General features: G+C 35.1%; 1 protein-coding gene across 23 annotated transcripts in view; it reads left to right on the plus strand.

Moving 5' to 3' along the window:
* Fmr1 (fragile X messenger ribonucleoprotein 1) overlaps nt 1-24,290 on the plus strand; it is a 37,802-nt gene extending 13,512 nt beyond the window's left edge. For 5 of the 23 annotated variants that reach the window (XM_087599129.1, XM_087599130.1, NM_001431548.1 and 2 more), the window contains 13 exons: nt 769-840; nt 1,242-1,390; nt 2,736-2,829; nt 2,912-3,028; nt 5,137-5,307; nt 5,424-5,502; nt 8,448-8,557; nt 9,892-10,023; nt 12,654-12,740; nt 15,176-15,371; nt 16,823-17,005; nt 17,645-17,727; nt 21,913-24,290. In XM_087599129.1, the coding sequence (XP_087455255.1) occupies nt 826-840; nt 1,242-1,390; nt 2,736-2,829; nt 2,912-3,028; nt 5,137-5,307; nt 5,424-5,502; nt 8,448-8,557; nt 9,892-10,023; nt 12,654-12,740; nt 15,176-15,371; nt 16,823-17,005; nt 17,645-17,727; nt 21,913-22,023 (1,527 nt within the window). In that variant the 5' untranslated portion in view covers nt 769-825 and the 3' untranslated portion in view covers nt 22,024-24,290. Of the gene's footprint in view, nt 1-768; nt 841-1,241; nt 1,391-2,735; nt 2,830-2,911; nt 3,029-5,136; nt 5,308-5,423; nt 5,503-8,447; nt 8,558-9,891; nt 10,024-10,499; nt 10,563-12,653; nt 12,741-15,175; nt 15,372-16,089; nt 16,280-16,822; nt 17,006-17,644; nt 17,728-21,912 lie in introns of those variants that run through there. The other 18 variants (XM_087599135.1, XM_087599137.1, NM_052804.3 and 15 more) reach the window with 8 other exon arrangements.
* Nucleotides 24,291-25,640: the final 1,350 nt, after the last annotated feature.

Raw genomic sequence — 25,640 nt, forward strand, 5'->3', positions numbered from 1 at the left:
CTTATAAGTTTGTTTGTTATTAAGTTGCACAGCAGTTGAAGCCCAATAAGATGCATCAGAAAACTTACCTCAGAAGCTTAGTGAGATGGCATAGCAGATCATGGCGCTTGTGTTCTATTAATACTTATTTGTTATGTCTTCACAAAAGATTGCATGTTACACATTGCAAATGAACTTGGAGTGGTTTTCTAAGAGATAGTTATTAGAGCAGTGTCTGAAAGTCAGAAAAGTGGTATACAGAAGATTGCCAGAATAGATTTGTTCTTTTTCAAAGGAGGCGCCAGAAAAGCAGAGTAGCCATCAGAAGAGATGAGGGCCAGGACCCTAGTAAGCTGAGTGGTCAATGAACGTATTTGCTTAGTGAATACATAGTTGTTGCCTTTGTCAGTAACTTTAGGTTGGTTTTCCTTGTTATGATAAAATAAAATGATGCTTACATGATTTCAGATACATTTTTATTGAATACCTACAGAAGAAAATCTAGCCATATTATGGATAACAGCTTTTCTCAAGTGTCCATGTCAAGAGTGCTAAGTATTTCTGACATAGATCAGAGAAGTAAGCAAAGTGCTTTTAACCGTGAGTTCTCAAGTTGTTTCCAATTATGTATCTTTGTCTAAGTCAGCATATATGTACAGTTTGATTAAAGTCATATGACATACAATTTTAAAGATACATATGGACTTTTTAAGATTTCCTCAGTGTCTAATGTCTGTTGCTTCTAAATTATGTTAACCATAAATATTCTGTTTTATAATTTTTGTGTAGGTTTATTCCAGAGCAAATGAAAAAGAGCCTTGCTGTTGGTGGTTAGCTAAAGTGAGGATGATAAAGGGTGAGGTAGGAAAATGCATATTTGTTCATACTATTTACAGTTTCTAAACTCACATTTTAATTTTGACATCTATTTTTAATTACTGCCTAATTTTAAGTCATTTTATAAAAATGTTTTCATTATAGGTTTACTATATGCTATGTGTTTCTGTTGATTAAAGCCCCCCCCCCAAGAGTTTATATTTTAAATGATAGGAGCTGGGCATGGTGATGCATGCTCTTAATCCCAGTACTCAGTGGCTGAGTCACAAAGATCGGGGTTCAAGGTCATCCATGGCTATATAGTAAGTACTAGGCTAGTCTGGCTATTGTGAGATCCTATCCCAAAAAAAAAAAAATAGGAAAAATTATATAGGTTTCCGTTCTTTTAAAAATATTGCTAAGAATGACTTGTTTATTTCTCTCAGTTTTATGTGATAGAATATGCAGCATGTGATGCTACATACAATGAAATTGTCACAATTGAGCGTCTACGATCTGTTAATCCCAACAAACCTGCTACAAAAGATACTTTCCATAAGATCAAGCTGGAAGTGCCAGAAGATTTACGACAAATGTGAGTTGATATACAAATACTGCTATATGAAGAAATTCTGGCAACATGCAAGGGCGTGTGTTCTGACAAATATACAGTTTTATATACACATACCTATGCATATATAAATTAAAATATTATATACTGTTTCCTACATACATATAAATTAGGATATTGATATGGGTTACTAATTCAGAATGTAAATTTTAAAATAGTAATGTTTTGTATCTTAACTTTAGCAGAAGTAGTTTCTTTGCAGTAGTGAAGAAAAAATTATTTTTCCTTGTTATATAATCAAGCAAGTCCTGTATTTGTTTAAACTTACTTGATATATGGCTATAGTGTGTAAACCTACATTGAGTTCTATAAACAGATTTTTTTCATAAGGTTCTAAGATTTTGAAAATGACAAAATGATAATTCTATCAAAAGTCACATTGTAGACTACAAAGTTTTCTCCTGATGTTTTCCCTTTTAGATACAATATTTTCAGAAAAATACATATTAAGTTAGAGCTGAAGAGGCTTGGAAAAGCCCTGTCTGTAATCTTTTATCTGTAATGATGATAAACACTTCAGATAAGAGGTTAATTTTTCAAGGTATAGTAAGTCTGATGTGGACTACCACCCTAGATAAATGTCATATAGTTCAGAATACATAAAAATTCTATTTTTAATTCTAGAGGTGATGTATACAAGTCATCTTTATGTTTTCATCTCTTTCAACAGGCATAGCTGCTCTTTAAAAGAAAAAGGAGAATTCAGATACCTTGTAGCTTATCTCCATAAGTTTTCAGATTGCCCACAAAAATATATTGACATATACATAAACAAAATCAAGAATTATACAGAAAAGAGTGATTCCTATAAATGTAGCTTCTTCAGTAATCTAGCCCTAATAGTGATTCCTTAAGAGCATAACTGTTTAGCCAGATGTGATACATGTCTCTTGTCTCAACACTTGAGAGGCAAAGGCCAGCTTTGGTTGTGTAATTGAGTTTAAGGCTAATCTAGAATAACATCATACATGTGTACACATAGAAACACATGGGTAAATAAATGGTAAAAATAGCTAGAGAGACACAGGAGATGGGAGGGTATATGGAAGGAGTGTTCATGCATAAAATTTTCCAAAAAAATAAAATTGTTTTAATTAGCTGCTTTTTTAACCTTTATTGTATCAAATGTTTGCTTTAACTATTTCAAAGATGTGCAGTAAAAGAACATACCTTGTAAATAGAGCTAGTATTTTACAATAAAAGAAATTTAGTATAAATCCTAGGTTCTTAGTACATAATTTTATCTGCATATATTTGTGCTAGCGATTGGTGATCATTCATGTTAATAATGAATATGTATTATTTCTAGGTGTGCCAAAGAATCGGCACATAAGGATTTTAAAAAGGCAGTTGGTGCCTTCTCTGTAACTTATGATCCAGAAAATTATCAGCTGGTAATTTTGGTGAGTGTTTTTTGTCTAGTTGAGTTTATTTCATTTGGGGCATTTGCTTTGGTAATAATCTTGTTAACTTTAAATCACTCAGTCCATCAATGAAGTCACCTCAAAGCGAGCCCACATGTTAATTGACATGCACTTTCGAAGTCTGCGCACCAAGTTGTCTCTTATACTGAGAAATGAAGAAGCCAGTAAACAACTGGAGGTATGTTCCTTTCCCTAGCACTGCTGGTAAGGCTGTCCAGAAATAACTGTATGGTTCTCAAATTTAAGTATGGACAGCTTGTTTATTTACTATTTCCTATTTTCCTCTAATTTGGAAATTTAAATTGTACAAAATATAAGCATACTAAAATTTTCATGCCTGATGTTTTGAAATTACAGAGCAGTCATATATTTTAAGGAAATTTTGGACATTCATTTTTACTAAAAGTGTGTCAAAGCTGCTATAAAGTGAGACAATGCTTCTATGTAACATGTTATCATTAAAGTACTAGAGAGTATTTAAATATCTAATCTTATTCCTTTCATTATGTATGTTTATCTCTGTTTAAAAGGGTATAGAACTTCTTCATTCTAATTGGTTGTCACTCTTTAAAACTCCTGTCTTCAGATTCCTGCCAGAGGCTATTTCCCTAACTTACTATTTCGTCTCTTAAGGTGCATTTTATCTACTTTTATTAATTCTCCAATAATTGTCATCACCATGCATTTACTTTCATTGATAACTATCTAGTACTTCCATTCATTACCATAGAAACTAAATAGGTTTTGTTTTAATGTACCAACTCAAGTAGGTTACTGTCAATTTGAAGAGTCCCTCATATTTATTCATTAGGGGAAATCATCAGTTGCTATAGCAAAAGAAAGGGGCAGTTTCAGATTTCTATTTAAGAAAAAAGGTAGTCAAGACTGTGAAAATTGCCACTTTTCAACTTGTTGTGTGATTGATGAACTCTTAACAGAAAAGGAAAATTTTACTTGTATGCCAAATGGCTGTTGAGGTCTGTTTGATTGGTGTTTGTTTGTTTATTTGTTTTTGATCTCATTCTTTCTTGATGTCCCCCATGTTCACACTTTTGTGGTTTAGTGATTTTCTCATAACTTTTAGGCCACAGCAGCCTTCTTAATTTCATTGTGAGTATTATGAACTCATATACCTCTTCTTAAGCATCTAATTCTTCTTGAATATCCTTTGCTATACCTTTGGTTTACATGTATCCATAAATTAGCAATGGGAAGAAGGAAGCAGGGTAATGAATCAAGATCTAAAAATGTGACTTCTTGGAAAATCCTAGAAGATTTTGTGTACTTACTACCATTACCTTTAAAACAATTATTATTCTTTTAAACTTGTTTACATTAGATATATTCATTCATTCAAATTATCTGGTGTGTTGAATAATGATATGTGCATGCCTATTTTCTTCACTACTAATATTAAAGAGGTTCATAAATCCTTATAAAAAATACCCATTTTTCAACATGAGCCACTAATCTGTTTAGTTTTCATTAATGGCATGCTAGAACTAAACATTCAATTTTGATATGCTTCTTAAAGACAGTGATTATCCACATATGTGAGGTATCATTGGAACTTCGTTTTGTCATTGCTGAATATTAAAGAGTTCATCAAGCTTTTATGGATTCAGATCACAAAGTCTTACAGACTCTGAACATATAAGTAATGAAAAATTGCGATTTCGATATTCTGGGATTGTTCTCTTAACTGCTAAACCACAAAGTTTTAGGATTTTTTTTCCTTGTGTTTGGGGAGTACGGGGGTGTTGTCTTAATGCCACATTTCAACAGAAGGATGTTTAGATCCACCATACCTGGTAACATATTATGAAAATGTCACCATTTCTAGAAAAAGTATTTATATATCCATTGTAAGTGCAGTAAATATTTTTTTTATTTAAGATACATTTTTATTTGTTACTTAAATTAAATTGAGTCTGTCAGACCAGGTGAGCTATTTTTAATTGGGAATATTTTGTCTGCTCCTTAATTATTACATTGTGGATATCATTGATTAACAAAGGCAGCCTTGCAAATAGGTTTACAAACATAACCTTGAAAAACTGTCAATAAGCTCTTTTCTGTTAATAACAACAACAATAAAACCTTTTAAATGGCATAGACCTTCAGTAGCCTCAAAAGAACTTATGTATGATTCTAAAATTAGTTTTTCTATTGTAACAATTTATAGGACCCTGATATATAGGGTCAAGATAATTTACATGGCTGGCCTAAATGAAATTGACTTAATAATTGGTAAAACAAGTTAATCACTTGTGCATTTCTCTTCAGAGTTCAAGGCAGCTTGCCTCAAGATTTCATGAACAGTTTATCGTACGAGAAGATCTGATGGGTCTAGCTATTGGTACTCATGGTGCTAATATTCAGCAAGCTAGAAAAGTACCTGGGGTCACTGCTATTGATTTAGATGAGGATACCTGCACATTTCATATTTATGGAGAGGTAAATATTTCACTATAAAATCCAATTGCCGCCCCCTCAGAGAAGCAAATAAACAGTATTTCAAATGCCAATTTTTTTTTGCCTTGATACTACACCCACTCACCCTTCTTTATTAGGATCAAGATGCAGTCAAAAAGGCTAGAAGCTTTCTGGAATTTGCTGAAGATGTCATACAAGTTCCACGAAATTTAGTAGGTAAGTCAAAAATAACTATTGATATATACCACAAAAAATAAAATTCTAGTACACAACTTCTATACTAAATTTCTTTTCATCACTGAAAAGTGTAATCTGATTGAAGCAGTCTTGGAAATGTAGCCTGTTCTTACAGTATATAGAAAATATATACTCCAAGATTATAGTTTTTCAGAAGATATACAAGAAATACTTTGTTAGCTCAGACTTATAAATGTCTGAAAGGATCATTTTTACCTAGCCTCAAACCATACTTTTTTTTTATCATAGCATTGAATGTTTTCCTTATAGTTTGGTGATATTTGATAAAATAATAGCATTTGTGTCAGTTATCTCTGAACTCAAGATCTGGATATGACTTGCTTAGACATAGTATTAACATTCCCAAATTATTCAGTTGTCTTTAGTAGAACAAACTAAAAACAGGCACAGGTGTACTTTTAAAAATATGTTTTGAATTTATAAATGATTTGGGGGTACATTCTTAATTCACTTATAAAAGAATAAAATGAACAAACTTTCTATGTATTTTATGTATATAGCTTAAAACATTCATAGGCTATATTTTGTCAAAATAGAATTGTAATATCTTCCAGCATGTCATTTAAAATTACGAGCCAATAGCCCAGCATTCTGGAAACAGAGGCAGATGCACAAAGATCACAAATTCAAGGATAGCATGGGTTAGGCATAGCAAGATCCTCACTCCAAAATGTGTCCAAGAGTCATGGTATTCTTTTTTTACCATTAATAAGTACAAATGCTAGTGAAACTAATTTACATGTATGCTACAACACAAGAATGTGAATGTAATGTTATCAACACACTACTCATTGTATAGATGGTACATACATAACACAGAATGAACTGACAATTGTGGCAAAAACATGTATGTACGTTAAAATTTATTTTGATGGTACTATAGTAGGTGAAAATGTTTATACATATTTGGTACCATTGTGACTTTGGGTGACTGATTTAGCTCTTGAGAGAAGAATATTTTCCCTTCACTTAATATGTATATCAATGTGGTAATTCATGGTCTAGTTGCTTAATGAGGTGTTGTTATTTGTAGTACTTAGCACAATTCTGGGCACAGAAGGAAACTCCATGTTCTCTTTCATTTATTCATAACTTCTTTATTTTATTACAGCAGACTTAGAGTAAATTGTTCTGTTGGAATTTGGAAGTAACTGCAATATATAAGATTAGATTAAATTACCAAAGAAGAACTTGGATTAAATGTAGAGGGTGTTTAAGGTTACTTTACACCAAAAAAAAAGCCCATTGCAGTCAATCAGTCCAATTGAGTTTTCTTTAGTTTATACTTAGTAAAACAAGAGAACTCTGGCTTGATGAGACATGCTGCAACACTAAGAGTACTGGGCTTGTTCAGAAATCAGTTTTTGTAAGGTTTGTCAGGAAGGAGTTCAGGGTGATATCTTAATCACTGTTACTTGAGTGTTCTCGAGTCTCACCTACTGACTGATCCAAACAGTAATCACAAGCCTTTTTCAGTATGTACACCAGTTTATCTTCCTGAAAAATTTGCTTGTTCTTTCTACACTTTGACAATGACACAAGTACTTAGGGTAGTTAAGATACTATCTTAATAGAAGCATACCAAAATCCTACTTTTCTTTATGCTAATTTACACCTTTATTAAAATCAACTGTCATGAGGATGTATGGATTTTACAGAAAAAAAAATTGGGAAGACTTCAGGTAGGTTTTTTTTGTATGTACTTACATTTCATTTGAAGAAGAGTAGAGCAGAAATAATAACAGAATAATCACAGATTTTAGATTAGAAATCCTGGTTTAGTAGCATGAGTTTTGTTCTCTACCACTGACCAGAAAAAAGAGCTCAAGGTAAAAGAGTAAGGAAGCCATACACAGCAATAATGTCAAAACTGTGGCTCTAATTATAAGAACTATGAATCCTTCTGCAAGATCTTTTGCTAGTGTTTTATTTAAAATAGCTAGGAAGCAACTTTTCCCTTTTCACCAATTTTGCCTCCAGTGAGGCAAAATAAGAATATAGCAGCATTTCAGCTATGGCTCATATAAGTGATTTAGGTTCCCCTTAGAATCTGGTATGCCTTGTGTGTAGGTTTCTAGAATTAGTAGCGCTTAATTTGTAAATTCTTGCTTTACACTCATACATAATGGTGGCTGTGAAAGCAGCCATCTCCTAGTTTTATATATAACTGATTTTTTTTTACAGTGAGACAGTTACTACTACTAGATTTTTTTTTCTGAGTTTCAACAGGTGTTTACTAAAGAATACGTACAAGCCTTTTCATTGTAGTTTTGAGTTATCTGAAAGTATGCTTTACCTATGAACATGCTGTTCTATATTGTGACTAATACATAGAAATAATACTCTGATAGTAACATTGGCCTGAAGAATTTTTGTTCCTTTTAGATATTTAGATAGCTTTCTAAGCTCCTTTGAAACTTTTAAGACCATCATTTGCAAATATGTCGTGCATAATTCTAATAATAGGTTGTATGTATAAATGAGGGAATGTGAGTAAGAGCTAGATGAGAATTGAAATTGTCAAATAAGCAAATACTTTTATTAGCCTTCTTTTCCTTAATTCCTTTTATAGAGCTTTATAGAGTGCCAAATACCATAGTACCAGTGAGTTTAAAGTATACACTCTTATGTGAGACAAAGGGTTTTCTTTGAATTACCTTTAAAATTTCAAAATTACTCCATCAGTTCACAAGTACTAATCCGCTATAGTATCAGACGAAACAAGTTTAAATAATGACCTAATCAATGAGACTAATTTATAATTAAACTATCTTCCTAAAAAGCTTCTGTTTTGAATCTTATAATCCAGAATGCGTATGTGTATGTGTAGGATGGTTCATGGTGGAGTGTGCTTGTCGGATTTAAGTGATGTCTTAGAGCCAAATGTGAATTATTTATTTTAGGCAAAGTAATAGGAAAAAATGGAAAACTGATTCAAGAGATTGTGGACAAGTCAGGAGTTGTGAGGGTGAGGATCGAAGCTGAAAATGAGAAAAGTGTCCCACAAGAAGAGGTATGTAATGGTGCTTATTTTTCTGGTTTATCTAAGAGGAAAGAGTTTTGTTTGCTTGACTTTATTTTTTTAATGTATTAATACAGAGGCTCCTGTAATGGTGCATGTGTTTTTTTTTTCTTTTTGTGATACTTGGAATCAAATCCAGGATGTTGAGCCTACTGGGCATGTACTCTACTACTATTGATAATTGTTCAAATTATTGGACATGCCTAATACTATGGATACTAGACTATCTGTTTTGGTTTGGCTTGGCTTTTTGTTTTTCAAAACAAATTTTCTGTGTAGCCCTGGCTATCCTGAAACTCACTCTGTAGACCAGGCTGACCTCGAATTCAGAGAACTACCTACCTCTGCTTCACAAGTTTTGGGACGAAAAGTGTATACTACCACCCAGTTACTATACGTTTGTAAGGCTGGGCTTTAGATGGGTAATTTTAACCTGTATTTGTGATCTTATTATGGATAGTCATGAGTTTGCTACTATAAAGTGTATATCCCTGGTTCAGCAATTAATGACAAAAAGCATGCATAGACAACCTTTATAAATGCTTTTGTTTAAGGGTTATGTGATAAGTGTTTTCATTCTGTGTGTGCCTTTTTTGCATATAAGATTGCTTCCCCCGACATGACTTCTGTAACCCTATCTATCTGGACATATGCTTATTGTTGTAACCTTTTAAGTACTTGTATGGAGTGTGGAAAGGCACAGCATAACCCTGGATGCAATTGTACTCTGAAAGTACTGTCCATGCACAAGCTTAATTTTCATATCAACTAGCAGTCTTTTCATTGAAGTTAAATCCATTTAGTGTTTTTTTAAGGTTTATTTTTTATTCAGTAAAGTGTGTGTGTGTGTGTGTGTGTGTGTGTGTGTGTGTGTGTGTGTGAGAGAGAGAGAGAGAGAGAAAGAGAGAGAGAGAGAGAGAGAGAGAGAGAGAGAGAGCGAGCGAGAGAGCGCTAGCACACTTGGTTGTAAGCTGCCTGCAACAAGTACTAGAAACCAAACTTGGTTCCACTGCAAGAACAGTGTATTCCCTTAACCTCTACTAAAAGCCATCTTTCTCTACCCCCTGACTTGTTTTTTAATTACATAATTTTTATGCCCTGTAGCTTTATATATGTCAAAATACTTTCTAGTAAAGTATATTCTTAAACATCATTGTTAATGGAAAATGTGAATTTTAAACTGTTTGTTCCTAATATGTAGAATTATCAGATTTCTTTATAAATATTTAAGTGGCTATGCTTAACAAAACCCGTCATTGACATGGTAATAGAACTAAATACTCATAAAATTGGAATTGTTTTTGTGTTTTATATTTTTTATCAAGGAAAATTTGCCACCAAGTTCCCTACCTTCCAATAATTCAAGGGTTGGATCTAATTCCTCTGAAGAAAAGAAACATTTAGATACAAAGGAAAACACCCATTTTTCTCAACCTAACAGTACAAAAGTCCAGAGGGTAAGAATTAACTTGTCACCTCTAACCACACCGAGAGTAATTTCTTTGACAGAGACTCCACATTTGTTATTTGGGCTCTTCTCTCTGGTTAGATTTGTAGGCTACTCTTACTCTAGGTTTTCACATAGGATTGATACCATATGAGATTACAAAACAAGTAATTTTTCAATTTATTCACAGTGACAAATCTTAAGCTATAAACCTAATGGGGTCATTTTTTTTCTGTTGAGGGTGGACTTTTTTTTCATGCTATAACTCCTTAAATTTTGCAGGTGTTATAACTCAAAGTGTACCTTCTATTAGATATGTTAGTTACTTCTTAAAGCCATATTTTAGAAAGTGGTTTTCACTATTTGAACTAACCTAACTATTTAGAAATGGATTTAGAAGTCCTGCAGTGAAAGTCCTGCGTTCAGGCTTCTGTGTTTCATTCATAATAGTTAATCACATCACTTGCATTCCTTATACTACTTTAGGTGTTAGTGGTTTCATCAATTGTAGCAGGGGGACCCCAGAAACCTGAACCCAAGGCTTGGCAGGTAGGAAACCATTCCTTGAAAAATACATTTTAAGTTGATATTTTAATGTTTATTCCCCTTGTTAAGAAAGACTAAAAATGAGCCTCATGGTTGGGGGCTGGTGGAGGAGTGTTTGTGGGTATTTGAATCCACAGCCCTGAGCTAAATCTCAATCATTCCACTTAGAAGTTCTTCCCTTACATGTCCAGTGTCATTTTCTACCAGTCTTCCCGCTGTGTCTTCTAGGAAGTTTAATCCCTACTGAAGTTTTTGGAATTCTCTAAAACTTATCAGCTTTGCTGCTATCTAGATGTGCACACTAGAAACCCAAGTGTGGGTTTATTCTACCCAGACTGGTTTTTTCCTGCATTTGCCTTATCATTTTGACCCTGTTGTGTGTGAAGCTTTCCTTGTGTACCTACCACAGGTCTCCCACCTGCTCCACCTTCCTGTGTGCTCACCCAAGAGCATGTTTTTAGATGTTTTCTTGTTGGTCTCTTCAACCACATTGTAAGCTCCTTGATGTCAGGGTCCCTTGCCTGGTATATGAGAATTGCTTAAATTAGGGATGGTATAACTCAGAAAAGACTAAAAGCAAAAATCTCATTTTATACAAAGAACTAAAACTGCAAGTGAATTGGATACTCCTTTCTGTTGGGCATTCCTGTTGTCATCTTGAAAAAGAGAATCACTTTGTCTTAATATTGGTATTCTATATTTCCAGTTTATTTAGATCTTCTGATTAGACACTTGAGTTGTCCCTGGATACTCTAATAGTTTGTACCATGCTATAAGAGAAAGTAGGTTTAAATGATGTTCTTCAAATTCAGCCTAATTAAATCTACAGCACAGAATTAAAAGCTTATTTTGGTGATTTCTTGGAAAGCAGGTAGTATTCTATGACTTGATAGTTAGCATGTGGAAATAGTACAGTTATTGTGTTGGTGACTATGTTAGGGAGAAAAAGAATGATATTGGGGGGGGCACTTTTTATATTGTAGTGCAAAAAAGAAAAGTTCTCTTCAGCACCTGGTAGTTCAGATAGTCACTGCTACTAGGAAGCAGTGCCTTGCCTACCGTATAAGCAATATTTTCGGGTGGTTCAGTTTTATTCTTCATCAAAGTAACATTCTTGTACAAGGATATAGAAAATCCTGTGTCCTTTCCTTCCTATTCTGAGCCTACTGTATACTGAATATAACCAGGGAAAGCATCCCGACAATAGTTACATGTTCTAGGAAATGTTCTTTAGGAAAGAGTGACACTTTGCTCAAGGGACAGCTTCTCGGTCTCCTACACCTTGCCAATCACTTGTAACACTTTTTATTAGTTGTGTGTGAGTATCAATAACTATGTATTTCTTCGATAGCAAAATGATTAAACTATTCTCAGCCTAGATTGTGTCTTATCTGTCCCCTCTTTGTACACTGTGGCTAGACTTCCCTACTGGTTGTGATATGGAATGGTTTGGGTTTTTTTCCTTCTCTTATGCTGATGAGAAATACAAATAATTAGATTGTACCTTTTAAATAACCACTATATTAAAGTGGTATTCATAGAAGATCAAAGTTTTTATGATTGAACTTTGTAAGATTTTTCTAGTATATTTTTGAAATTTTCTACACTTATTAAATATTATGCTTATGATTTTGCCTTGATTTTTGTTCTTATACAAAGTACTCAAGTATATTTTAATTTAAATTTTAATTTTTGTTCATGATATGAATTCTGCTAATTTGGTTGGCAAAATTGAGTTTTTAGATTTGTATCCTTGGTATCTGATTTTAAACTTAATTTGATTTAGGTAAATCTTAACAGTCAGTGAATTAAAGCATAACTATTCATCTTACTTACCATGATAAAACTTGCCTAATTTTTAGTTGAGTATTTATTATGTTGCCAACATTAAATGGTAGTCTTTAAACAATATGATATTTAAGAAATCACTATATTGATCTGCCCTTCATTTTGCATATTGATTTATATTTTAGAGAAATATACTTCATTGCTCAGCAGACCCTGTGCTAGGGATTTAGTCATTAGGGTTTTGTTTTTGTTTTCAGATTAACCATCACTAGTTCTTTAGGTTCACTGTTACGATTTCTTTTTCAGGGGATGGTACCATTTGTTTTTGTGGGAACAAAAGACAGCATCGCTAATGCCACTGTTCTTTTGGATTATCACCTGAACTACTTAAAGGTGAGGACAGGATGACTTTTAACTTATAATCTTCTTGTGCTTAATTATTAAAAACTGTATAGTAAATCCTTCCAAAACTAGGATCCTTTTAAGCTGTGCATAACAGTATATGACCTTGTAAAAATAATAGATAAAATACATTGTTTTAGTTTATTTCTTCTAAAAACTTAATTTTTAATTGTGCACCCTAGGGGTAATATCCCAATTCTCAATACATTCCTATATTTATAGTTATACTTATGTTAAACCCTTAGAGTCAATTAATGATTGTTATATGTACATATACATATATATATATATACATATATGCATGTACATATTTGAAACTTCTAGCTTTTATGGGTGTTTTCCAATCTAAATTTTGTGTGTACTTGCCTTTGTTGTCCCTCCTATGTTATTTATCAAGGAAATTCTGGCATTTTGTGAAGTCTTCTGTTTAAATATTTACTCTTCATACTTTTCTCTATATTGTTAATCAAAATATAAACTACTTGTGCTTTCTTGTATAAGCTCATCTTACTGAATTCATTGTTATGCCTCCTTTAGCTTGCAAGCTGGGAAGTAGGAACCCAGAGGCTATTAGTAAAAAGAGCATGGGATTGGCAATACATCTATGAAGTAGCTTGATTCTAGGCTAGTCACTGCCCTACACTAAATGCTTTTTCAATTTCTCTTTGGCCCAAATATAAAATTTAATGGAATGAAATCTTAATTGTTTTCATTGTTACAATGTCTTATTTGTTAAAATATACACCAGAATTATTCTATAGGTCTTTTTAAAAAGTCTACAAAATAATCTAAGATCTATCTTATTTATGATACTAATTTAAGATATGTTTGCTCATTTAAAGAATAAAATGTGAATCAGTCTGCTAGTAAGTGAGAGTGAAAGGAAAAGATGGTGCAGTACCTGGTCATTTCGTTCATTCTTAATAGTGGTCAGTTAATAAATAAAAGTGAGAAGGTTTCATCCAGCAAGGTTTGCATGGGTAGGATGCCACTTTGATTTGCTTATTTATTTTTTTGTTGGACAGTGTTTTATGTGCAATCTGTTGTATGTTTTCCTTTATAATCTTCACTAAAAATAATTATTGTGACCTAGATAGACAGGGCTACATTATATCATGTTCCTTGTCTTTCAATTAATGCTTTTTCTTAGATATTTTGATTTATTTTTCTCTATTGAATATTTTGTCTGTTACTGGCAGCTGTTCCGTTGCCATTCTTATCATCACCAAATCATCTTTCGGTTGGGTCTAGCATCTCACCAAACTTACCGCTTTGCCTAAGTAGAATAACTGGAATACCATTCTCTTATGCAATATCTAGATAACACATTTTATTATCTAGAAATATACATTTGCAGGAAGCCACTCATTCAGCTAGTCTTTCCTTTTTCCTACCCAGTTTATTATAGATTCTGGTTTAGAGAGCAAGTAAAGTTCTCTGAATTTGCAGTCTGACCATTTTTCCCCCACATGTCAGAACCAAGATTTTGACAACTTAGTTTCAATGACCTTTTCTTGACAGACACACTGAATATTTGCTATAGTTACAGATCTCATTCCCGGTAGCTAATAAGTGGGATGCTCATGGATATGCTAGAAAGGCAAGGATTAAAGGGGAAGTTTCATCTGGATTTGACAGATCCCATGTTATTGTACATACTTTGTATAAGGGTCTATCAGTGGATCCTGGAGTTGATATATTTTGTTCAACCCAGTATATTTTGTTTGCAATACTTGTTTAAGCAGAGTTTTAATATTTTTAATATTTTAAGAGTTTTTCAAGGTGTGATGGAAGAGCTAGGTATTTTGATGTGAAACCTAGAGATTTCCTCCCCTTCATAGAAAGGAATATTAGCATGCTTAATCCATTGAAAATAAGTGATCCATAATTATATAATTATATCCAAAATAGTACATATTCTTTTAAAAATATATCCCAAGCACAATACGTAGTAAATTAGAATATTAACTGACAAAATAATTTCATTGAGCTCATTTATGTGTGATTTTTTTTTAAGGTTAGTTGATTGAACCTTAAATGTCTGTCATTTATCTGTATTTTTATACTTTTTAGTATTGTTTTAGTCAATCTTATATCAAAAAGTCCCCAAACTAATGTATCTCTGCCTTATCCATAGACTAATTGAATAGCAGTGCCAAATCACTCAAATTTACTCAATATAACTTTAAAACTGAGTGTTTTTGTTATATTTCTAAGTATTGACATCAGTAAGTGTATCTACAGTAATTTTTCTTTTTGAGGAGACCATTCAATTTCCTAATAATTCTGTGTTAACAGTGTTTACTATAAATTTAGAACTGAAATTGACATATTTCCAGTATACTTTTTATCTGATGAAAAGGAGAAAGGTATTACTAAGTAAAATGTCAAATTATTTTTACTGTTATCTTGTATATTTTAAATAGGAAGTAGACCAGTTGCGTTTGGAGAGATTACAAATTGATGAGCAGTTGCGACAAATTGGAGCTAGTTCTAGACCACCACCAAATCGTACAGATAAGGAAAAAGGCTATGTGACTGATGATGGTCAAGGAATGGGTCGAGGTAGTAGACCTTACAGAAATAGGGGGCACGGCAGACGCGGTCCTGGATATACTTCAGGTACAAACTAAGCATTTTCCTCAGTAACTTTATCTGTTCCTAGACTTAATAGCTGCTAATCTCTAATATTCATTAGAATACTCCATTATAACAATTTCTCACTACATGGTTTCCAACTCACAGTGGGTCAAATTGTGTTTTAAGAGACATGTAGAGTAAAAGCCCGTTAATGACACACATAGTTCACAGGGCAGTTGTAAGTTCTGTCCATATTCTAATTGGGGATAAATCCGCTTAAGCCCTTGTGTGTTGATGACTTAAGAATTCTCCTGATTTTATTACTGTATAGCCAAAACTTTTTTCATTTGTGTACTGTGGCTCATTTTTTGTCAGGCATGTGCTGGTCATACTTGCTGGATGGACTGTGTAAATCAGGGGTCTGCATCCTATGGCTCATAAGATGATTTTGAGTGGCATGGCCAAAGTCAGCCATAGGCACAGTCAAGAAGTAGGCGAAGTGTCTCTTTGCCTTCCCAGCTCTTCTATCCGTGCTTCTTTCTTTTCTCCCAGTAACTTTCAGTGAAACCAGTGCCCAGCTACGAGTTCCTACTGTCTTTCTTGCTCAACTATGTATCTACTATGTAACTTGCTAATGATGGTATAAGGTATAATCCATCTCACAAATATTTGCATTTCAAAAGGGAACTCTTTAAGATGGAAAAGCCTTCAAGATCCACAGGAGTGACGCTATAATGGTGAAGCTATAATTGCTCATTAGCTCCAACAGAGGAAGAGAGAGGTAGTAGAGGTGATATTCCAGAGTGGGGAAAGACACCTACTCAAAAGGCCAACTTTGAACCTAACCCTTAACCCTCCTCCCATCAGTTTGTTCTTTTGACCAATGAATTTCCACCACACTATGGAGCTCTTTTCCCCCACTCCCATCCCCTATATCATTAACCCCCTCAGACATAAACAGTTGTCTTATAGTGATTCTTTGTTCAGTCATTCCACTGGGAGTGGGAGGGAGATTGTGGGCCATGCATCAGGAATGCATATCCCCTTTCATTGGGGATAATCCCACAAGAGCCTCTTCCCTGAGACACAACAATCATGGTGGCCTTTATTGGGTGCTTTTACAGTTGGCAAAAATGTGTCCCTGTGTCTACTAAAAGCTCTCATTATAGAAGTTTTGATTATCAAAGTATTACATTATTATAGACAATTTTTCCTCTATTGATAACAGCTATTTAAAGATATGGCACATTCAGATCTGAACTTAGGCAGCTAACAAAACACCTTTTGAAAAATGTATAACAAAAATTACTTCAAATATGGCGAGCCCTTCACTTTGAATTTAAAATTACTTGTTTTAAAACACGGATGAGTATATTCTTTGGTAGGCTTCTAAATAGAATATTGAATCACCCCTGAAACTTCATCTCTGGAAGCTTCTGTTAACCTTTTTTTTTTATATCAGACAATGGTATATAACTTTTAACTCTCGATAGGAACTAATTCTGAAGCATCAAATGCTTCTGAAACAGAATCTGACCACAGAGACGAACTCAGTGATTGGTCATTAGCTCCAACAGAGGAAGAGAGGGAGAGCTTCCTGCGCAGAGGAGACGGACGGCGGCGTGGAGGAGGCGGAAGAGGACAAGGAGGAAGAGGAAGAGGAGGAGGTTTCAAAGGTATATCTGAGAAGTAAAGGTTAAGGGCCAGTAAGATGGCTCAGTGGATAAAGGTACTGACTGCCAATCCTGAAACCCTAGTTCAATCTCCAGGACCCACATGGTGAAAAGAGTGCAGTGACTCCTACTACTTAGATTCTGGCCTATACATGAGCTGTGGGATATGTGCCTCTACACAGATACACCCCCAAATAATAAAAATGCAGCAGTGTTTTTAAAGAGAGAGAAAGATTAAAAGTAAACTGTTAGCTGTTTGAAGCCAAGTGAAAAATCTTGGTGCTAGGTACTGTTTTATGCTTATCATCATACAAATGATTCCTTTTTCATTTGTATGACAGAATATTAGACAGGCTTCCTTATGACTTATGGAAACTATGAATAACTAGAGATAACTAATTTACTTTCTTTGCAGTACCTAACCGGTATCCAATTGTTAATCCAGATTGACATGTTGATTCATAAGCTTTACTTTCCAAATGTTTTGTTTCTTGTTACCAGACTAGATTATTAACTTGGATAGTTGGAATTGATAGGCGCTTTCCTACATCTTAGCTTCTATTGTTGGTCTGATGGGTCTAGAGAATTTTGAGCAAATGTTTTAGAGTCAGTAACTGTTAAAACATTTTTTAAAATATATAGGAAATGACGATCATTCCCGAACAGATAATCGTCCACGTAATCCAAGAGAGACTAAAGGAAGAACAACTGATGGATCCCTGCAGGTAAAGCTTATGTGATTCTTTCTGTCTAAGTAGTTTGAATATGGCCATTTGAGAGTAGAGAGGTTACTTTGCTTTATTTTTCAGCATGTTCAAAGATTTCATAAATTCATACTATATGAAATACCTTTTCTACAGCATTACATTTACAGCAAACAAAATATGCTGAATGAAATGTGCTACCCTCTCCCTTTAATTGCAGGGATAGCCTGTTTTCCTCATCTGTCTTGTATTCATGGTAAGATAGGGCTTATGGTGTCCAGCTCGTATCCATACCCTTTAGGTCTGCTGTTTATTTACATGCACAATCTAGTCTGAGGATCCCTTCTCAAATCAGTTATTGTCAGTGCTTAAATAGTTAAGTAATTTCAGATTTATTCCCTGAATATATCCAGGCACCTTTACTAAGAGCTTCATGTGTATTTTATCTCACCTAATCTTACAGTAATCCACTGAGGTAAGAAGTTTTATATCCAATTTATAGGTGAGTAAGCAGAGGCTGCAGTTCAGTGTCCACAGTTACTTAGCTAGCATGTGGTGCAGTGATAGCCATTCAAACATTGGTATCTGCGTCTCAAAACTCATGTTCTCATTCACTTTATTGGTAATGTTAACTCTGAATTTTTAAAGCAAGTAATAAGTGTTTCCTTCTGCCTAGAAACCAACACACATGATTAGCTAATTTTAACTCAAAAATGTTAAAGTAGAATCTTCTGAATCCATCCCAACTCTAAGAGAGTCTTTAACTTCATGACATGGTCCTTTCTGAAGGACCAGATTAAAAAGGCAAATAGTGTTCACCACTGACAACTTAAAATAGTTTATACCCCTTAGAATGTTATTTTTAAATTACGTTAATCTTCAAACCTTCCTGGGATTTTAGTTCTACAAATCATTGTTCCCAGATTTCCCCTTGGCATTCTGTTCCTCACAATTCAAGTTATTCAAATTAGAGGACCATCTGACTCTTCTTACTGAAGTACAGGTTCCTAGACCGATACAAACTAAGATCAAAAATTTATGCTAGAACATTATTTGGAATTTCAATGTCTTTTTGCTTTTTTTTTTTATGTATGTATTTTATGTGTATGAGTGTGTAGGTACATCAGGCATTGGATCCTCTGAAACTGGAGTTAAGAGGTGATTGTGAGCCACCATGTGGGCACATGGGAACTGAACCCAGATCCTCTGGAACAACAGGGGCTCTGAACTGCTGAGCCATCTTCCCAGCCCCTACTATTTAGACTTTGAAGCGGCTATAAAAGAGATTTCTAAAGGATCGGGTGGAACTTTTAGTATAGGAAAACTTACTGATACCATGATGCATGTAAAGGTGGGAACTAAAGGTTAGCTTTTGAAATGGTTAGTTGAGTTTTCATTCAGGTGAAGCTGTCATAGGAAGACAATATTTTTTTTTATTAACTTGAGTATTTCTTATTTACATTTCAAATGTTATTTCCTTTCCGGGTTTCCGGGCAAACATCCCCCTAATCCCTCCCCCTCCCCTTCTTTACGGGTGTTCCCCTCCCAATCCTTTCCCCATTGCTGCCCTCTCCCCAACAATCACGTTCACTGGGGGTTCAGTCTTGGCAGGACCAAGGGCTTCCCCTTCCACTGGTGCTCTTACTAGGCTGTTCATTGCTACCTATGAGGTTGGAGCCCAGGGTCAGTCTATGTATAGTCTTTAGGTAGTGGCTTAGTCCCTGGAAGCTCTGGTTGTTTGGCATTGTTGTTCATAAGGGGTCTCTCGAGCCCCTTCAAGCTCTTCCAGTTCTTTCTCTGATTCCTTCAACGGGGGTCCTATTCTCAGTTCAGTGGTTTGCTGCTGGCATTCGCCTCTGTATTTGTTGTATTCTGGCTGTGTCTCTCAGGAGAGATCTACATCCGGCTCCTGTCGGCCTGCACTTCTTTGCTTCATCCATCTTGTCTAATTGGGTGGCTGTATATGTATGGGCCACATGTGGGGCAGGCTCTGAATGGGTGTTCCTTCTGTGTCTGTTTTAATCTTTGCCTCTCTATTCCCTGCCAAGGGTATTCTTGTTCCCCTTTTAAAGAAGGAGTGAAGCATTCACATTTTGATCATCCGTCTTGAGTTTCATATGTTCTATGCATCTAGGGTAATTCAAGCATTTGGGCTAATAGCCACTTATCAATGAGTGCATACCATGTGTGTTTTTCTGTGATTGGGTTACCTCACTCAGGATGATATTTTCCAGTTCCAACCATTTGCCTACGAATTTCATAAAGGCATTGTTTTTGATAGCTGAGTAATATTCCATTGTGCAGATGTACCACATTTTCTGTATCCATTCCTCTGTTGAAGGGCATCTGGGTTCTTTCCAGCTTCTGGCTATTATAAATAAGGCTGCTATGAACATAGTGGAGCACGTGTCTTTGTTATGTGTTGGGGCATCTTTTGGGTATGTGCCCAAGGGAGGTATAGCTGGATCCTCAGGCAGTTCAATGTCCAGTTTTCTGAGGAACCTCCAGACTGATTTCCAGAATGGTTGTACCAGTCTGCAATCCCACCAACAATGGAGGAGTGTCCCTCTTTCTCCACATCCTCGCCAGCATTTGTTGTCACCTGAGTTTTTGATCTTAGCCATTCTCACTGGTGTGAGGTGAAATCTCAGGGTTGTTTTGATTTGCATTTCCCTTATGACTAAAGATGTTGAACATTTCTTTAGGTGTTTCTCAGCCATTCGGCATTCCTCAGCTGTGAATTCTTTGTTTAGTTCTGAACCCCATTTTTTAATAGGGTTATTTGTCTCCCTGCAGTCTAACTTCTTGGGTTCTTTGTATATTTTGGATATAAGCCCTCTATCTGTTGTAGGATTGGTAAGGATCTTTTCCCAATCTGTTGGTTGCCGTTTTGTCCTAACCACAGTATCCTTTGCCTTACAGAAGCTTTGCAGTTTTATGAGATCCCATTTGTCGATTCTTGATCCTAGAGCATAAGCCATTGGTGTTTTGTTCAGGAAATTTTTTCCAGTGCCCATGTGTTCGAGATGCTGCCCTAGTTTTTCTTCTATTAGTTTGAGTGTATCTGGTTTGATGTGGAAGTCCTTGATCCACTTGGACTTAAGCTTTGTACAGGGTGATAAGCATGGATGGATTTGCATTCTTCTACATGCTGACCTCCAGTTGAACCAGCACCATTTGCTGAAAATGCTATCTTGTTTCCATTGGATGGTTTTGGCTCCTTTGTCAAAAATCAAGTGCCCATAGGTGTGTGGGTTCATTTCTGGTTCTTCAATTCTGTTCCATTGGTCTATCTGTCTGTCTCTGTACCAATACCATGCAGTTTTTATCACTATTGCTCTGTAATAGTGCTTGAGTTCAGGGATAGTGATTCCCCCTGAAGTCCTTTTATTGTTGAGGATAGTTTTAGCTATCCTGGGTTTTTTGTTATTCCAGATGAATTTGCAAATTGTTCTGTCTAACTCTTTGAAGAATTGGATTGGTATTTTTATGGGGATTGCATTGAATCTGTAGATCGCTTTTGGTAAAATGGCCATTTTTACTATATTAATCCTGCCAATCCATGAGCATGGGAGATCTTTCCATCTTCTAAGGTCTTCTTCAATTTAGGAAGACAATATTTTTTGTCTCTCTTGGATTTTACAGTTGTTGCAGAATAAGTCATTCTTTTTGAAATATGTTCTTGTGATGTGTGCTCTGAGTGTGTGCATGTGTAGTATCCTTATGGTATGCTGTATACTTTCCCTATAGCATATATATCTTCTATTAGCCAATAATAGGAATTTGTTTTGAATAATCTCACTTTTATTTGTTTAGAATATAAGGTTGGAGAATACAAAGTGAATTTTTTCTTATAGATTAGACACACTGAGATAGCTACTGTTTTGTTTTCAAGCTAAATAATACTGTTTTAAAAACTTAAACCCATGAAGAGCCTACCTTGCTTTAATTCCTTATAGTTCTATTTTCATCTGCATTCCACCCCTTTTTTTTGAGACAGGATTCCACTTATATAGCACTGAGTGGCCTAGAACTCAGAGATCCAGCTGCCTCAGTTTCCCCCTTTATCAGGTGGAATGTGTATTTCAGGCTTACTATTTCTTGTGAGGCCATTTATGTAGCATCTGGTGTGTATGTATATATGACAGCTATGACTTGTTTTAGGTCAGAGTTAACTGCAATAATGTCCCTACTAAACCATTACAGAGCACCTCCAGTGAAGGGAGCCGGCTGCGCACCGGGAAAGATCGGAACCAGAAGAAGGAAAAGCCAGACAGCGTGGATGGGCTGCAACCACTCGTGAATGGAGTACCCTAAACTACATAATTCTGAAGTTATATTTCCTCTACTGTTTCCGTAATTCTTACTCCATTTTAGAAAACTTTATTAGGCCAAAGACAAATAGTAGGCAAGATGGCACAGGGCATGAGGTGAACACAAATTCTGCAAAGAATTTTTTGGATATTGGCCATAATCAACAATCTTCCAAGTTTGCACAAAAAGATCTTGAAATTTGAAGCATAACTTTTAAGTACACTTAACACTTCAGGGCAGGATTTTACTTTATTTTTTAAAAATACTAAGCAGTGATCTTTATTAACTAGGACCATTTTCCTGCATTGGGCTATATAACTCAGCAGTACGTTTCAGTCTTTCTGGGTAAATCACATTTGTGGTAATCATACTAGATCTCTGTCTTCAGTCCCATTTAAAGTCTCCATGAAGTGCTGTGCCATTTCATGTCCTGTGTCAGTTTATGTTTTGGTCCGCTTTTCCAGTATTTTAGTGGACCCTGAAATGTGTGTGATGTGACATTTGTTATTTTTGTTAGCAAAAAAGTTGTATGATCTGTGCCTTTTTTATATCTTGGCAGGTAGGAATATTATATTTGGATGCAGAGTTCAGGGAAGATAAGTTGGAAACACTAAATGTTAAAGATGTAGCAAACCCTGTCAAACATTAGTACTTTATAGAAGAATGCATGCTTTCCATATTTTTTTCCTTACATAAACATCAGCTTAGGCAGTATAAAGAATAGGACTTGTTTTTCGTTTTTGTTTTGTTGCACTGAAGTATGACAAATAGTGTTATTGGAAGGGATGTGTAATTTTTCTGTATAGACAGGAAAAGAAATAACTATCTTTTCGTTTGGGAGAGGCTAAAGATGTTTTCAGCTACTTGCAAATCTTCCTGGTCGAAAGTTAGTAGGATATGCCTGCTCTTTGGCCTGATGACGAATTTCAACTTAGAACCTTTTTCTTTTGTCCTCCCCAAGTTTTGTCAAGTTTTTCATTCATATTTTACATTAAAGCTTATTTTGGGGAGATATGAAGGTCATCTTCATAAATACATAATAACCCTCAAAAGTATATAGGTACTTTGTTTGAGAAACATTGAAAGCAGGTTAAATGTTTTGTAGCTTTGAAATACGAAGTCTAATGTATAAGCAGAACTGAAAAACAGGCCTACAATTAGTTAAAAATAATTCATTTTTTTCCTTTTGATGTGTCAAGTCTTATTTTTTGTTTTTTTTCTCTTTTTAATGAATGAAATTTACTGAAGAAAAATATGTGAAGGACCTTCACTCTGAGATGTTATATTTTTCTTAAAAAATAACTCCGAGTAGGGGTACCACTGAAACTGTACAGAGCCGTACAAACCGAAGTTCTGCCTCTGATGTACTTTGTGAATTTGTTTCTTTGAATTTTTCATTTTTCATTTAGTTTTCCTTGCATACAAATAAGCATATAAAATGGCAACAAACTGCACATGATTTCACAAATATTAAAATGTCTTTTAAAAAGTATTGCCAAACATTTAATGTTGATTTCTAGTTATTTATTCTGGGAATGTATAGTATTTGAAAACAGAAATTGGTACCTTGCACACATCATCTGTAAGCTGTTCAGTTTAAAATACTGTAGATAATTAACCAAGGTAGAATGACCTTGTAATGTAACTGCTCTTGGGCAATATTCTCTGTACATATTAGCGACAACAGATTGGATTTTATGTTGACATTTGTTTGGTTATAGTGCAATATATTTTGTATGCAAGCAGTTTCAATAAAGTTTGATCTTCCTCTGCTAAATTGATGTTGATGCAATCTTTACAATGATTGCTTTTAAAAATTTTAAGATAGGAAAGAAATCTATAGAAAGTGTTCTGTTACAAAATGTAACTGTTACCATTGGAAATTTCACATGTCATAGGAGATTAGCCGTTATTTACCAACTTTCAAGATCGTAATCTTGTTTAATAAGGTGAAATATCAACAATTGGTACACAGTCACAATGTACCGGTTAAAATATGCACTAAGTCTCTTTTTTACAAAGGCTGAATTCAGCAAGGCGCTAACTTGCTTAAATGTGAATTACTAACTTCTAAAACTGTAATTTGATTCACATGTTTTCAAATGGAGTTGGAGTTGATTCATATTACAATATTTGTGTGCAAAATGTGTATGTTTTTCAGTTCAAAGTCATGTTTTTAAAATCTTATTAAAGTTTCAAAAATCTGGAGATTGTTTATCTTATCTAGATGTAAATTTTTATTAAAAAGTTGCACTTATGAAAAAGCAAAATACTAGTGTGACAGATGTTTGCTCCGGTTTTAAATTTCGGCACAAATGACAAAAATAATGTGTTGGGATTGGAGGAGATACTTATCATTCAAAGCAAATGATCATTTTACATGGTCCTTTTTTTCGTGCGTGCGTGTGTGCGTGCGTGCATGCATGCGTGTGTGTGCAGAGATCAGAAGAGGGAGTCAGATCCTCTGAAACTCAAGATATAGGTTGCTGTCAGCTACCATGTAGGTGCTGGAAACTGAACCCAGATCTTATAGAAGAGGAGTAAGTGCTCTTAGCTGCTGAGCCATCCCTCCCAGCCTGTTTATCAGTGCGACGGTTTTTTTTTTTAATTTTTTATTTTATATTTCAAAGGTTATTCCCCTTCCAGGTTTCCTGTCCATAAGCCCCCATTCCCTCCCCTCCCCTCTCCCTCCCTCATATGGGTATTCCCCCTATACATCCCCCTTATTGCCCTCCCCCATATTCCCCTGCACTGGGGGGTTCCACCCTTGGCATGACCAAGGGCTTTCCCTTCCACTGGTGCCCCAACAAGGCTATTCTCTGCTACATATGCAGTTGGAGCCCTGGGTCAGTCCATGTATAGTCTTTGGGTAGTGGTTTAGTCCCTGGAAGCTCTGGTTTGTTGGTATTGTTGTTCTTAGGGGGTTGCAAGCTCCTTCAACTCTTTCAATCCTTCCTCTAATTGCCCCCAAGGGGTCCTATTCTCAGTTCAGTGGTTTGCTGCTATCATTAACCTCTGTATTGGACATTAACATTTTATGTGGAGAAAGCTTAAAGATAAAATTATGATGGGAAAGTTATTGAATTAATGGACTGTACATATCCCTTGTATATTGTTCACTGCCAAGTCACACAGAATTAGATGAACCACATAAGAGGGCCACAATCCAAACAGGACTGGCATGGAGTCAGTGAAAAAGGCAAGAGAAACAGGTTTGCCTGTAGTATTTATTTATACATTGAAAACCCAGTATTTTCAGGAAAATTTCAAGTTTGGTATAACTAAGGCATTTAAATTTCAAAGTGAGGAGATACTGTTAAGGATATAAAAAGCCAAACTGAAGTTGAATGTGAGGAAAGCCTTTGTAGAACTGTAAACAATCAGATTTGCAGGTAAGTGTGGGAGTTCAAAAGGAATGACAGTCTTGATTGCCAACAGGGCTTTGCCCAAATCCTAGGCCAATTTAAGTGTCCTGCAGTGCACTCTGACACCCAAGGTTACAATTGCTAGCAGCTGGTGTTCACAAACAACTGCTGAAAGCAGTCATCTAGACTCAGGCTGATTGACATGTAAGCCCCAATTTGAATCTTCATATTACAAGGCAGGCCTTGTGCTGTGGA

This window comes from Rattus norvegicus, chromosome X (assembly GCF_021556685.1).
Source record: "Rattus norvegicus strain SHRSP/BbbUtx chromosome X, alternate assembly SHRSP_T2T, whole genome shotgun sequence".
Lineage (NCBI taxonomy): Eukaryota > Metazoa > Chordata > Mammalia > Rodentia > Muridae > Rattus > Rattus norvegicus.